Source organism: Primulina tabacum, chromosome 15 (genome assembly GCF_025594145.1).
Source record: "Primulina tabacum isolate GXHZ01 chromosome 15, ASM2559414v2, whole genome shotgun sequence".
NCBI classification, from domain to species: Eukaryota; Viridiplantae; Streptophyta; class Magnoliopsida; order Lamiales; family Gesneriaceae; genus Primulina; species Primulina tabacum.
The window spans coordinates 37,725,051-37,740,203 of NC_134564.1; the positions used below are offsets into that span (position 1 = coordinate 37,725,051).

Sequence of the window (15,153 nt, forward strand, 5' to 3'; positions counted from 1 at the left end):
ATAATGGACTGAACACTTTCCTGTATTTTGCTAGGTTTTTTATAAACATTCCAGCAAAATTAACAACTCCTAAGAAACTCTGAAGTTGCTTCTTGTCTTTGAGATTTTCTGGAAAATTCTGCACCTTTTCCACTATGTGTTCTTGCAGAATTATTCCTGACTCATCGATTTCAATTCCGAGGAATTCAATCTTCCTTGTAGCAATGACTGCTTTCTTTTCAGATAAAACCAGTCCTTCTTTCTTGCACACATTAGATAAAATCTCCAAATGCTTGATATGTTCATTCATATCTTTAGACGCTATTAAAACATCGTCAATATAAACAAACATAAACTTAAAATAATCTTTAAAAAGATTATCCATCTTTCTTTGAAATATCTGGGGTGAATTAGCTAATCCCATTGGTAATACTTCCCAAATATAATGTCTTTGAGGTGTAGAGAAAGCTGTGAATTTCTTGCTTTCTTCCTGCATCCGTATTTGATAAAATCCGGACTTGCAATCAAACTTAGATAATATCTTGGCGTTGCGTATGCAACTAATCAAGTGTTCTCTACTAGGTATAAAATACCCATCAAACTCCAGAATTTTATTAATTTCTTGATAATTAATAACTAATCTGGGTTTACCTCGTTTTATCTCACCATGATTTCTTACCAGAAAACCTGGACTGCTATATGGTGACATTCCTGCTTTGGTTAAATCAAGGTCCAAATATTCCTTGATTATAATCTGCATATCCCTTTGATCAATAATATTCATTGGGATAGGCTTGCAACGGACAAATTCATACTCTTTGCCTTCCTTAATTTTAAGACAGGCTTTGAGTTGATTTCTGTCCCACCATGCCAAGGGATCTTCATTGTAATTTTCTTTGATCCTTTTCTTGACATCTTCCAGTGATACCTTAGCTTCAAACTCTACTTCATTCGTCTGTAGAGTTATCTTAAGGCATTCTATATCTTTTGGTTGGAGTTTTTTATCTGCTCTTAACTGGAGCATTGTTCCTCCAAACCGTCTTGAATACTTCATTTTTGGGTTCAAAAGTTTTCCTGAATCACCACGCTTGCTGCAAAACTGGATTGGCAATTTTCTGTAAAATGCCTCCCGTAGTCTCTTGACTATGATTTTGTGATCACATGGTGTTGTGAACACTAATCGTCTAGTCTCATTTTCTTGAGTATAAGACTTGAACATTTGTATGAAATTATTTCCTAACAATATGTCAGCTCATGTATCATGAAAATAAATTGGTGGTGTCTTTACCTTGTACCAAGGTGTTTGCCCAGCACCGCCAATCATTATTTCTGTCATCTTAATCCCTTTACATAAGATTAAGATTCTTCTGGAAAAATATCTTCCAGCAATCTTTGGTAATTCTTCTTCCAAATTATTTGGAAAAATTCCTCGTTTTGCTGTACATATTACAGCACCTGAATCAATATAAACAGCAAAATATTCTGCCTTATATTGTTCATACAACATTCCTATTGGAATGTATATGGAGAATGGGCTTGTGGTCATTGAATTTTCCATATTTTATCATTTGCCATAAACTCCATTCCATACTCTAGACGTTTCCAAGGTTTGTGTTCCTCGAGAAACTCTAGTCCAAGAATCAGTCTATCTGATTCTTTCCCTGGAATTCCTTGAATATGAACTTCCAATTCTCCAATATTAATCAGTCCTTGGTAAGTTCCTATCATCGGTTGTTCTAAATAGTATATTGAATTACAAGGAAATTGATTCCTTTGCTTTGTAATATCAAATACTATTCCAACTTCCTTCCACCCTTCTGGGCATCTAAGTTTTCCTATCGTAGAAAAACTTTTCGGCTCCTGTTGGGTTTCTATAACAGGTGTTTTTTCCCACCTGTAACTCGTAATTCTATCTCCATGAAAAGATAGTCTCCTTGACTCCAATCTAAGACTTTGATTCCTTTGTAGAATCGGTTTGTCTTGTATTTGGATATCTGTTTCCTGTATTAAAGAAAACTCAACTCTTTCCGGATAAATTGCCTGAGCAACTCTTCCGAATATCTCAGGTATTTCAATGAACTCATTTCTAATAAACAACTCAGAATGATGTATATTAGATAGAGCATATGAAATCTGATAAGTAATAGAATATGGTCTATTACCTTCTTTCATCAGCCTTTTTTCCTTGAAATTCTGATGTAACGTCAAGGCTCGGCTGAAATCTCGATCTGCCAGGTTGTAGGCTATCCTTGGATAGATTACTCCCACAATCTTTCCTGCACAGAGATTTCCTGAGATTGTCCCCAGTACTGAATCTTGAAGATTCCCCATTCTTTTATCGCATATAGCAATATCAATAGGCGAATATATTCCTTCTTTGAAAGTATCCTTTATCATAATTTGGATTGCTCCAATATGAATCCAAGACATAGTCTTTGCTACTTCTATCTTGAGTTTTTGTAATTCCTCCTTAATTTCTTCAGAAGAATTAACGGCATCTCCATTCTATTTCCTGTAAGTTCCATTGGGATTGCCATTTCCCTTCTGGAAACTTTATAGATGAGATGATGCTTTTCTGTTTCTTAGGCCAAGACTTCCTAAGAATTTTTATACATGTCCTGCAGAGAATCCTTGATATCTCTGTAAGCTAGGATTTTCTCTCATGATCCTTTGGACCATATTATTAGAGATTGTTGTCTGGCTAAAAAATCCAGACAAATCTTCATGTGTTTCGTGTCGAAACACCTCGTCCTCAATCAGATTACGATTCAGTTCTATCGGATTCTCCTTGACTTAGAACTTCTTCTTCTTCATATATACTTTCATCTGAGGCAATGTCCTCAAATCGGTATACTTGAATAAGATCTTGGTAATAAACTGCTTCTTCAATATCCGGGGTAGGATCGAAACATTTAATACCTCTTTTTTCATTTTCTGGACAGTTGGTCGAAATATGACCTTTTGCTCCACATGTCCAGCAATTGCAATCCTTGAAACTTTCATTGGCTCGAGTATGAGCTATTCTGAAAGTTTTCTTTGTAGGTGTTCTTCCTGTGCTTTGAGATGTACTCGATGCTTGGGATGATATCCTACTCCGCGATGGTCCGCTTCTTTGTCCAGATTTATAAGATCTGGCTTTCTGTCTAGACCATGCAGTTCTTGGTTTCCAAGAACTTCTTCCACTTCGTGCATAAGGATGACCTAAAACTTTTCCTCTTATGCTTCTGTGGTTTACTTCCAATAATTATTGGAAGATCATTTTCCTTACAACACAAAGGAGTTCTTTTGTTGATACCCCTTAAGCGTTTGTAATTCTTTTGTAATGCTGCCATATGGCACCATTCTGCCAACTTTCCTTTGAGGAAAGAGGCTCTTCTTGCCAGCATATCTGGATTACCAGGTACGTATTCTCTTATGAGCATTTCTCTCCAAGGGCTTGGCATTTTTGTGAAGAAAAGCTGCATAGCTATATCTTCTTCGACTCCTGAATTCCATCGATATTTAGTGAATAACATGATGTATTCATCTACTAAACATATATCGTGTAATTCAAGACTATACAGAGCCTGAGTATATTTCTTCCTCTTCTCTGTATCTTGACTGTTAAAATAGTCTACCCCTATAAATTGTGCTTTAAATAGGGTAGCCATTTTTCCGGTTATCTCGCTCAGAGATTCTCCGGCCAGGACTGACTCTTTCATTTCTAATGAAGTCATGTCCCAAGCAATTTTCACTGATCCCATGAGACTCATTTCTAAAAGTTTAATGAATCCTTCTTTGTTGAGATCAAGTGTACCTGCTGCAATTCTCATAGCAGATGTCCAATCATCTATGAGATCTTCTCTGTTTTTGAAATCTAATACATCAAGGTTAAGCATAACCCCATAAGGATGTATAGGATCTAAAACAGTCTTCCCGTAAGGTGTTTGGTGCAAGGGAATTTGACTTCTCCTTGTCCTTGTACCCGCTGGGTGTGAACCTCCACCAGTATGGAAATCAGATTGAGATTCTCTCATGTTTACATTCTGAGATCCCACACTTTTCCCTTGGTGGATTCCTGAGTAGATGACCAGGTTATAGCAGGTATTTCACCTCCTGCTCTGTTCATCTTTAGATCTACTACTTTGAGATTTGCGAAGGATTCCGCAAGCTCTTGTAGATCCTCCAGACCAATCCTTTCTAAAGTTGTCATTAGATTAATTTCTTTTCTGAGACAGACTTAATTAGATTGATCATCTTTTCTTCTTCAGTCAAAGGTTTTGACACCACTCTGGCCTTACCTTGTTGATGTAACAAAGGTTCGGTACCAAATGGTGGTGGTAACCATCTTCCTGAAGTTCTTTTACTAGAACTTGATTGTTGTTCTAGTTTCTGAATTCTTGTTTGAATATCCTTTAATGTTCCAAGAATTTCTTCCTGGTTTTTAAGGATTTCTTCAACTCTTTGAGGTACAAAATATAGCATATTGCCATAATTTTGTACCGTCTTCTGAATTTCTCTAAGATCTGAAGAGAGCTTAGAGGAATCTGGAACTATTTCCAGGAACTTATTTGTTTGAATCATAAGTTTACCTGAGAGTGCTGAAGCATCCCTTCCTTCTTCTGATATCTAACAATAGTTAGATGCTCTTGTATATATTCCAAAATTTTGGAATATTCCTTGTAAATTATTTTTCCTGAACCGAAGTTCAGATTCATAATTTTTTCGAAATTTTCCTTCTCTATCATTTAGTTACTAGTAATAATAAAATTTGTGTTTGAAATAAATTAACCATTCGCTCTGATATCATTTTAGAAAGTGCGGGGATCAATTAAACTCAAATAAAAAAGAAGGGCAATTTTGGATTTTGAAAATTATTATCTCTTTACAACTTCTTTTTCAAAGTGTACTGATGCACAATTTACCCTTAAATAATTTCAAAACATAACACGTTTCATTCGCAAAGCAGTTCTAAGTTAGTGTAGCATAACGATTGCTCCATTTATATCAATTACCAATTTATTTTGTTAAAAAAAATAAAAAAAAGTCAGCGACGTTAAAGTCTACTTATGTATGCATATCATCTATTTTGTTTTGTTCCTCATCATTTATATTTCTATTCGTTCTTTGATCTATTTATATATCAAACAAAAGAGTAAGTTAAATGATAAAGAAAATATTTTTTTATAGCAACTGCTCTAAAAATAAATTTAACGATTTTTTTAAAAAAAATGACAGGGTGTTGGGTTAAATTTTTAAAAAAAACCTTTAATTAATTTGTTTGAACGAAATTTTGAAATGTAACATTTTTCAAATTGGTTTTAATTTTAAGTATTCTTAAAAAATTAAATGAGTGGCCTGAAAAATTCTATCCTTCTTTCTCATATGCATGTATTCCTTTAAAAAAATAATAATAATAAAAAAAAGGTATTATCAGAATCAGTAATGGAGGCGCTGGGTATATTCAACTGTATTCAGTCTCCGATTCCGCCCGTTCGACACTCGTCTTCTTCTATTTCAGATGCCTCCCATTGTTTAACAAGAAGAAAATCTTTAATTCTCACTTCTTCACTGCTCTCATCCTTCTTTCCCTTTCATCAGCGTTCAAGATCTTCCGCCCTCGCACAAGTGGAAGAACTTCAGCTAGAAGAGGATCGAGTCGTTCAGATCTTTCAGGTCCACGATTTTATCAATGCTGCTAGTAAAAGTATATGCATTTGATGATACGAGGATGACGATGACTGCGTCGAACCTTGTTTTCCGGTTATTCGTAATTACCACTTCCATTCTGGTTTGGTGATAGACACTGGAGGATGTGGTGCTATTGTTCATCGTATTATATTGTTCCAAAATTCAACATGTGTATCGATTCGGATTTCTTCACTTACTTAATCTTATTTATAATGTAGGACACTTCTTCTTCTGTTGTTTCCATCAAGGACCTTGCGTTAACTAAAGTCCCGAAGAGTGCTTCAGATAAATTGCTAGCTGAGAATGAGAATGCAAAATTGGAAGGGACAGGTTCAGGTTTTATCTGGGATAAGTCTGGTCACATTGTAGGTTCCTGGTCTTTGTTTCGTGGACTACTTTTCTTCAAAATCTTCTCATGAAACTCATTGTTTTATGAACTGAACAAATAAATGCTTGCCAAAATCGATCATTCGGATTAATGTGTTGAGATTCATCATATATGAATTTATGAGTAGGTAATGTTGTTTTAGAATTTTATGAAGTCGCATATCAACATTCAATCAACCTTGTGTTCCGGACACTCACTCACTCTACATCCTTGGATTTGTCGTTTATTGAGAGTAAAGTGGATATTCATTTCTAAGAGTACATCTTGTGCATCATGACAAATTCTGTTTGTCAGAATCATGAGCATTTAATTTGCTGCCGGAGGAGTAATAATTTTATGTTAAGAATCTTTTTTGGTTTCCACAGGTGACAAATTATCACGTTGTTGCCAAATTGGCTGCAGACAAAAGTGGATTACAACTTTGTAAGGTTCTGTTATGTTTTTATTTCGTTAGCATTACTTATAGTCTCGTATTTGGACTGTGCGGTAAGGACTGACAGCTTGTTTACATCCATTTTCAGGTATCTTTAGTTGATGCTAGTGGCAACAGCATTGCTAGAGAAGGCAAGATTGTTGGCTTTGATCCTGACTATGATTTAGCTGTTCTTAAGGTGTTAACAAGAAAATAGTAGTGAATAGTAGAAATCTCCCCAAGGTTCAGCTATTGACAATATGTAACCGGCGGCCTATACGTGCCTTATATCTAATTTTCGTTTCAGGTTGATGCAGTTGGAAATGAGTTAAAACCAGTGGCTCTAGGCACATCTCGTGAACTGCGAGTGGGGCAGAGCTGCTACGCAATTGGAAACCCTTATGGATTTGAGCACACTTTAACAACTGGGGTAATTTTTAAGAAATGTGAGCTCTGGTGCGCGCAAAGTGCGCTACCAGATCCCTAAAGGAGATTTTTTGTATCAAGGAACCAATATGGATTGCTGATGAATAATGAATCCCTTGGTCTTTGACATACTGCAGGTTATTAGTGGATTGGGAAGAGAGATACCCTCACCGAATGGACGAGCCATTAGAGGAGCCATTCAAACTGATGCTGCCATTAATGCTGGTATCTCTCAATTGGTGAAATATTTTGTTTACATGATGTACTGTGTTTCTGGCCATTAGCATCGTTTGATCTGCTTACATCTAAATTTCTAGGTCTGATGTTTTATTAATACTGCAGGGAATTCGGGTGGACCATTGATGGATTCATATGGTCATGTAATTGGGGTTAATACTGCCACATTCACTCGCAAAGGTAAAGTGGTCTTCTTCTCTGTTTGCCGTGCTTAATCTTTTCATATTGACAATCATGCTCAAAATGAAACCAGTACTTGAATTTTGAGCAGTTAAACATTGATTTTTCTAAGGGCTTTGATCCTACACCAAAGTTCAATCCTTTCCTCTATTTTTTGAGCGCAGTACATGGTTTCCTTTTTCCGACTATGAATGAAACAGATGGCATGAATTATCATCTGTTTTTTGAGTGGACTGCATCTACAATGTTTTGATTATGAAACAGATGGCACGATCATACATTTTAGCTGATGTTTATCTAATTATTTTTGTAATTATCAGAATGCAAATTATATCCGTAAATTTAGCAACCTGAATTCAAACTCAACCTGAATGAATCTGGTTGTGAACCTTAATGCAGGCAGCGGAATATCTTCTGGAGTGAACTTTGCAATTCCCATTGACACAGCAATCCGTATTGTGCCGTATCTCATTGTATATGGGACTCCTTACACTGATAGATACTGAAGGCACCTGATACTCAAACCCTGTTTTCTGGCTTTTTCGATCTCTCAACTGGGAAAGCATTCGAGATGCCTTTTCTTGTTCAACAAATCAATGTTTTTATTTAATAATTGGTGTCTTTGTGCCTCTTTTATTGAAGTTTACGATGTTTTGAACCAATCCACTACTTCTAAAGATACATTCTTTTAGCTTATGTTTCTTCTGTGGCTCTTAAAATTACCACTCCAATCTTACTCATCATCAAACTTCGTATGAACAAGTCATTACATCGAATTCGATAAAAGTTTATACAGCATCGCAAATAAATCTTAGACACGCATTTTCCAAGTAGTAGATTTAACAATGAGCTTATATTCTCCTACACGTAGCAAATAATGTTATTTGTGTTCTTTAAGAGATAACAGAGATAGCTGTTCCTCAATGGAACAATCAACGTAAGAGGAAGTTCGACAAGAGAAAGGGATTAGAATGAGAATTACTTTCTATAGCTTCATTGGTCATCATTTTCCCCAAGAAACTTATCTTCCACGTACTAAAGTTCGTGGAAACAGAGCATCTGCTACAAGAAGAAGCACCCACTATGCCTTATTGCCACAATCATACTCAATGTTACCGATACACCAAAATGCAAGGCTTGGCCCAATCACTTTATCTTGTATGCTTTGGGAAAAATAGAAACATGAGTCATAATGCCAATAAAGCTGCGCACCATTTGACTCGTGGTGCTATGTCGAATAATAGAATGGGTCGTTAGTGGTTTTCCGTCTTGGTTTTCACGAATGGTATCAAATGTCTTGGTATTTATGTAGTATTGTACTTAAAAAAAAAAAAGATATTTGAGTTGTGTTATTTGTCAAAAATTTAGTTGGACCAAAATTATTATTTTAATCTCTCTATTTTTAGTACCTATATATATATGCGGTGATGATAATAAAACTTGTTCACGAAGTAAATAAAAAAACTAGTTCGCTGTAAAAAAGACGCACAGCACACACACTAATCGTGTGTTTCTTTCTCCTCCTCTAATCGCCTCCAATGCCCGACTGAAACAGTCGAGTTTATATATTCAGAGCTTTACGCCTCGGATCCACTATTTCATATCCTATTTTTCCATTCGTAGATCTTGCCTGCACAACACTATCCCAACGGTGATATTCGGTTCTGCGTAGTTAGTTCGTGGGAAATGGGTTCTATTCGATTAGATCTGGGCGGTAAAATCCACCCCGAGCCGATCGATCTGTTCGACGGGATTCCGGACTCCCTTCTCCTCGTCATCTTTAACAAAATTGGGGATGTCAAATCATTGGGCCGATGCTGCGTTGTTTCGAAGAGGTTTCACTCTCTCGTTCCTCAAGTCGACACCATAATCGTGCGCGTCGATTGCGTCATCTCGGACGACGATTCCTCTTCATCCTCGCTCGCCTCTGAAAAATCCCGGCACCCCATATCCTCTTTCTTTCGCCTATTCCTCGGACTCTTCAAGCCCTTTCAAGCTTTTACACAATTCGTTACTCCAGCCGCCAGTCGCCTTCCTTCCTTCGTAGAAGATTCCGACTGCGAAACCGAGCAAAACTGCGTCACCCACCATTCACCTACTCAAGTGTTGAAGAATTTTAACGAAATCAAGCTCCTACGGATTACACTTCCGAGTGGGGAGTTGGGGATAGACGCTGGTGTTTTGCTCAAGTGGAGGGCCAATTTTGGGTCAACGCTCGATAATTGTGTAATTCTTGCCGCTTCCAGTGTCATTCATAATCCGAATAGGGTCTGTGGTCGTAATATCGATAATAATGATATTGGAAATAACAGTAATGGATTGGCGATTGATAATGGCAGCATACCAGAGTCTTTTTACACGAATGGGGGTTTAAAGCTGCGTGTTGTGTGGACTATTAGCTCATTGATCGCGGCCTCGGCGAGGCATTATCTGCTGCAGCCTATAATAGCGGAACACAAAACCCTAGAAAGCTTGATTTTGACCGACTCAGATGGACAGGGAGTGTTATCTATGAACAAAGTGCAGTTGGAGGAGCTTCGGTTGAAGCCATTGTCTGCATCCTCGGCATCAAAGAGGACTCTTGTTCCAGCTCTGAATATGCGGTTATGGTATGCTTCCCATTTGGAGTTGCCAAATGGGATGGTGCTTATAGGGGCGACTTTGGTTGCAATTAAGCCTCGTGAGCAGTCGAAGATAGAGGTCGTGGGTTCGGAAGGGAATTGGGTAGCCTCCGCATTTGAGGAGCCTTTCGGCACTGCTGCAAGGATGCTGGTGAAGAGGAGAACTTATTGTCTGGAAATGAACTCATTTTGAGGTGGGGTTTGAGAAAAGATTGGCTAATGGATTTCTTTGAGGTAAATTTCCTTCTGATGTAAATGCTTGGGCAACTTTCTGATTTGTGATTTGAAATCTGTGCTAGCCATTGCTAGCAGCAAAATAGACATTGAATTGGGATTGACGGGGGATTCCTTAATCTCATGTTTTCTCTAGCTGTTTCTTTGTGCCACTGACTGAGATGGATTCATAAGTTTGTTAGGATGTTTTTATGTTCAGTCACAGACAGTCAGCTGTTTCTTGACTTGTTTTCTATTTATTTAGACAGTAATTCAGGTATCTTGCATCATATTTGAGTTACTGTATCAACTTTTTCTGTCAGTAATGAGCATGCCGATTGGGTTTGAATACATATTTAGCCTTTATTCTCATTTGGTCGGAATTGATTGGAAGTTCGAAATCCTCTCTGACGGTGAGAGCCAAATGTACAGTTATTTTACTGTAATCCATTGTAGGAAATATTACTTCTTTCAGATTATTGGACTTTTTTGTGAAATGTCTTGACTAAAATCAAGCTACTCCCATAATAAATTGACTTTGTGTGATTGAGTTATTTTGCTTTCATCACAGATCTTCCTATGTTTGCTCTATAACACTGGATCGTTCACGTTGTTGATTACGTCTTTGTTCTAGCTATAATAAACAGCCACTCTTGCATCATATATGTTCTATCTTTATAATTTTTCATTCAAGGATGATTGATTTCTTTGTCACGTGCACATTCTACTTTTGTTGCAACAATATCGCACTTCTGCTTTGTAACATGGTATATCTTGTTAGGTTGATGTATTTGCCTTGCCAATCATGTAATTCAAATTTATTGCCTCATATGAGTCATTTCAATGTATTTTCCAGGGAATCCAAGAAGGATAAGAGTAGAGTTCAAAATATTTCCTCGGGAATAACATGCTACAAGTAAAAAAAGTTTATCTTGCTATGCTGCTGGCTATCACGACTGTGCGATCTCAGTCGATGGTTCGTTATGAGCTTTAACTTTACTTTCTACAGTAAAACTATTGATGATAGGTGCTTGCTTTCATCTGGACTATGTTATGAGAATTACCGTCTTTGAATTTTTGGTCATCTGCCTTTGTTAGCTACCTCTCTGTAAATATGTTACTTATTAAGATGCTATGCTTCTGTGATTGTTTAAAGATTAACTGGTTGCCTACCGACTTCTGATTACAACTGCATATATACGTGTTTTAACTGATTTACTGCCTGAATAAATTTGTGAACTTGTCTCAACTTTCTTCCGCACGAAGGATTTGTGTATGAAGTTTTCAAATACCAAATAAGATTCTTAGCTTACCTCCACCTTAAATGAAGTTGTGTTTCTTGTATTTTTGTATTACTTGTGGCCACTGTGATACTCGGTCACTATCGGATTTACCAAACCGTGGAGTTATTACTATTCTTTTGTTCCGAATTTCCAATTTTACCAACGGGAGAGAACAAGGTTAGGAAATGTCATCCTCGAGGATAATGCCCTCAACCTTTATCTATCTAATGGACCTACTAAAAATATTTTTGATAATCGGATGTTCTATTAAAATATATGTGGTAGAAGGGTTGGTGTGGGGCGTTGCTTTCAACAGCAAAAACCCAAGTTGAGATCTCTCTTGCCACAATTCTACTGGTCAATAAATACCTCAAATGGGGATTATGAACAGTATCAGAGAGAGATCGAAAGCTAATTTCACCATAGTCGATGATTGAAATAAGAGTATTGAGTTTGTTCGTAGATGTTTAGATCGAAATTTTCTGACTATCATTTATTTTATTTTGATATGATAAATATTTCGTAACTGTATCTTAAATGAGACTATTTGTAATAAAAGAGCTACGTTAATATGAAAGTTATGGGAAAAGAACATATCAATATTGTATCTGAATCCACTTATAATAGTTTGTGCATAAATTGCAATTGGGTGTGTGTGTGTGTGGATGAAACTATTCACAATTTTGATTTTGAAATATTAGGATATGTTAGATATGGTGATGTACTAATTAAATCGGTTTTCTTTGGTATATATATTTTGAACTATTTATAAAATTTAAAAATTAATATTTTATGTTTTGGACTTCTAACAAAAAAATTGAAAGAATGGATTATAATATAAAATAAAAATTGGAAACCGATGGATGTAAAATCTGCAATGCTTAATTATTTTAGTACAACTAATAATAAATGTTTATTATTTCCTCGGGAAAAATTTTCCTGACAACTGATACGGACGATACAGAGCACAGATTTAAAAAACGAAAAATATTTATAACAAGCATTTTTACGGTTAGATCCAATCTCCTGATTCCAGCGAAAAGAAAAAAGAATTTCACGCTCTTCCTTTCGCGAAGGGAGGATTAGTGAAATCATATTGATTGCAGCTTTCTCCAGACATCCGGAAAAAGCATGAAAAAAAAGACTCAAATGGTACGATCCCTCCGTCACCTCAGAATGAAAGGGGTGATCTCGTAGTTCTTGGTTTGTGAAGATGCATTGTTAGGTGCTCCATTTTCTTTTCCCATTGAGGCCGAATCTGTGCTCGAGAGATAGTTGTTCATACACTGATAAGAGATGTTTGGATTCTCAAGAAGAGAGGAACCGTGGTGGTCTCCACCGGACCCCCCGGACCCACGAGTAAATCGAAAGTTGGATCTACATTAGATCTCACCCGAATCGTCTCATTCATTGATAACAAATGAATTGTCAGCTTAAATAAATGTAACGTGACCTAGTTGGTATATATATATATATATATATATATATATATATATATATAATCAGGGTAATTGATAATTAATCTATGCATGCATTCCATGTCACGGCATTAAAGTTAATTCATCAATCCCTCAAAAGGAAAAATAAATATGGGCAGCAGGAATATGTTGCATATCCTATAATGGGTGGGTACATGCCGTTAGAGTGGAGATGAAATGAGTTTGGGTCGGGTACTATTTGTAATAGATTTTGTAAATGTAATAAATAATATGAGTCAAGTAACTAGCTAGTACTATCATAGGACCCGACATGTTTATATTTTAAATTTCATAGCTACTATGTTTGTTTGACTAATCTGATTGAATTGGACTTGTAATTAATAAGACCCTAATTAAATTAATATGCTTAATTAATTTTTGTTATAAATATAATTGTGTGACGAGTCTAAGAGGTTAAAAAAAAGTAAGTCGGGTCAGAAATGAGTTTAACCGACGAGCATGCATGAGTCCTTCAAAACTTTAACATCAGGTTTTTGGTTAGGTCGATGCTACATGTGAGGGCACTGCCCTCACATGGTTTTAAAAAAATTAGTGGACCCCATGTATGTGTGTCTAAATTTGGACCATTGATTTTATCATGGGGTAGTGTCTCTACATGTAGGATGGAATCAACCCAGGTTTCTAGCTAGTCCCATACCCTACTCATTAATTATCTTCCCCAGCTCATGCTGGATTACAGACAGAAGAAGAAGAAGAAATCACAGCCTCAGAAATTGCCGGGTACGTTGAAGCTACTTTTTAAGCCTTGATCTTATTTTATTCAGTGAGTCCTATTCTCTCTCTCACAGTCTCACTCTGTCTGTCTTTGTCATGCAAAACAGATGCTCTTATAAATGCTTTTTAAACCCTTAAAGTTGTTTGGTCTTTCACCAATGAATTGTGTCTCACTCACATGCCAACTTTCCAATTTCTCCTCGATGCAATATATATACAACGGCTAACATAACCCTTTCTTCATTTCTCCTGTCTTGCTGATCGCAACTTTATATTTTTTTTAACTCCTCTGCCCAAAGTTTTTACGATTAAGCTAATCCTTATAACCAAATGAATCAAGTAGCAGATAAGTTGGTGTCATCTGTTATGATGATTGGCGGTGGTGTTGGAGTTGGAGGAGAGGTGAAAGCTGCGGCGAGCTGGGAGCCTGTGTTCGAGACACTGAGCGTGCTGGTGTCCAGCAATGCGGTGGTGGTGTTCACAATCAGCGGCTGCTGCATGTGCCACGTAGTCAAACAGTTGCTTCTGGGACTCGGAGTTGGCCCTGCTATCGTGGAGCTCGACCACCACGAATCTGGCAGAGACATTCAGGCTCTACTTTATCACCTATCCGGTGGCGGCAACGGTACACATATACAGCTGGTGGTGCCGGCGGTGTTCGTGGGTGGCAGGTTCTTGGGAGGCATAGAGAAAGTGTTGACTTGCCACATTAATGGCAGTCTTGTTCCTCTGCTCAAGGATGCAGGAGCTCTCTGGCTTTGAATCTTGTTGGCATCATCCCATCCAGGCTCATTAATTAATATAGTTTAATTTAGGATCTAATTAACCCGCATGAAACTGAGTTTACGTTGTCATTAGCTAGTAGCCACATATATGTTCGAACATGGAATTCTGCGAAAATAGAAATATTTTATGTTTTTATGCTCTCTACATTAATTTAGATCACGTTTTAATTTCCGGGATGCAATTTATTGCCATTAATTTACAACCCGCGGCCGAGCCACATGCATACCTTCATATATTCGTTACAAAATATAACACTGGAACGATTTGGAAAAACTCATGACTATGGTGTTTGAAACTAAAAAAACATTTGATAATGATGAACGGCTTAATTAACGTGGAAAAAATTTGATAATATATACGATCAATGTTAAAACTATATAAGAAATTATTTCAATTAGTTGACAGATACTAAAATAATTATTTATATTCATGCACAAATCACATGACACTAGAGTTACTTTGTGACAGGAATCAAATCGTTATGAATAAGCAAAATGTGTCGAAATCAGCACTTTCTCAGAATGTGCTGTACTATTAGTCAAAGGAAGAATGACCTAAGTTGGGATTTGGCAGTTGGTGAAAAAAAGGCATTGAATCAATGATTGCAATCGTATATAAATCATGATCATTTTATCTGATTTCTTTATTTATTATTATTATTATTTTTTTATCCTCCTCATCCAAAGAGGTGCATGAGCAGGTACAGATAATGACCTTGGGAGAAAATAAGCTATATCCATATATA

At 36.7% G+C, this 15,153-nt stretch overlaps 3 protein-coding genes across 4 annotated transcripts; all 3 read left to right on the forward strand.

Annotated features, from left to right (window-relative positions):
- The first annotated feature begins 5,364 nt into the window (after positions 1-5,364).
- LOC142527668 (protease Do-like 5, chloroplastic) lies at positions 5,365-7,994 on the forward strand. Of its 2 annotated transcripts, none has more exons than XM_075632550.1 (8): positions 5,365-5,634; positions 5,868-6,014; positions 6,403-6,465; positions 6,559-6,648; positions 6,757-6,879; positions 7,013-7,137; positions 7,218-7,292; positions 7,692-7,994. In XM_075632550.1, the coding sequence occupies exons 1-7, from the start codon at positions 5,404-5,406 to the stop codon at positions 7,267-7,269; spliced, it is 831 nt and encodes a 276-aa protein (XP_075488665.1). In that variant the 5' UTR covers positions 5,365-5,403; the 3' UTR covers positions 7,270-7,292; positions 7,692-7,994. The 2 variants fall into 2 exon arrangements, with proteins under 2 accessions (XP_075488665.1, XP_075488664.1); XM_075632549.1 differs by having other exon boundaries at positions 5,368-5,634; positions 7,013-7,100.
- A 741-nt stretch (positions 7,995-8,735) lies between these two features.
- On the forward strand, positions 8,736-11,338 carry LOC142527024 (F-box protein At5g46170-like). The gene is made up of 2 exons (XM_075631724.1): positions 8,736-10,147; positions 10,983-11,338. Exon 1 carries the CDS (start codon positions 8,979-8,981, stop codon positions 10,104-10,106), a length of 1,128 nt encoding a protein of 375 aa, XP_075487839.1. The 5' UTR covers positions 8,736-8,978; the 3' UTR covers positions 10,107-10,147; positions 10,983-11,338.
- Positions 11,339-13,952: 2,614 nt separating this feature from the next.
- On the forward strand, positions 13,953-14,384 carry LOC142526188 (glutaredoxin-C1-like). Its single transcript, XM_075630438.1, has one exon. It carries the CDS (start codon positions 13,953-13,955, stop codon positions 14,382-14,384), a length of 432 nt encoding a protein of 143 aa, XP_075486553.1.
- Positions 14,385-15,153: the final 769 nt, after the last annotated feature.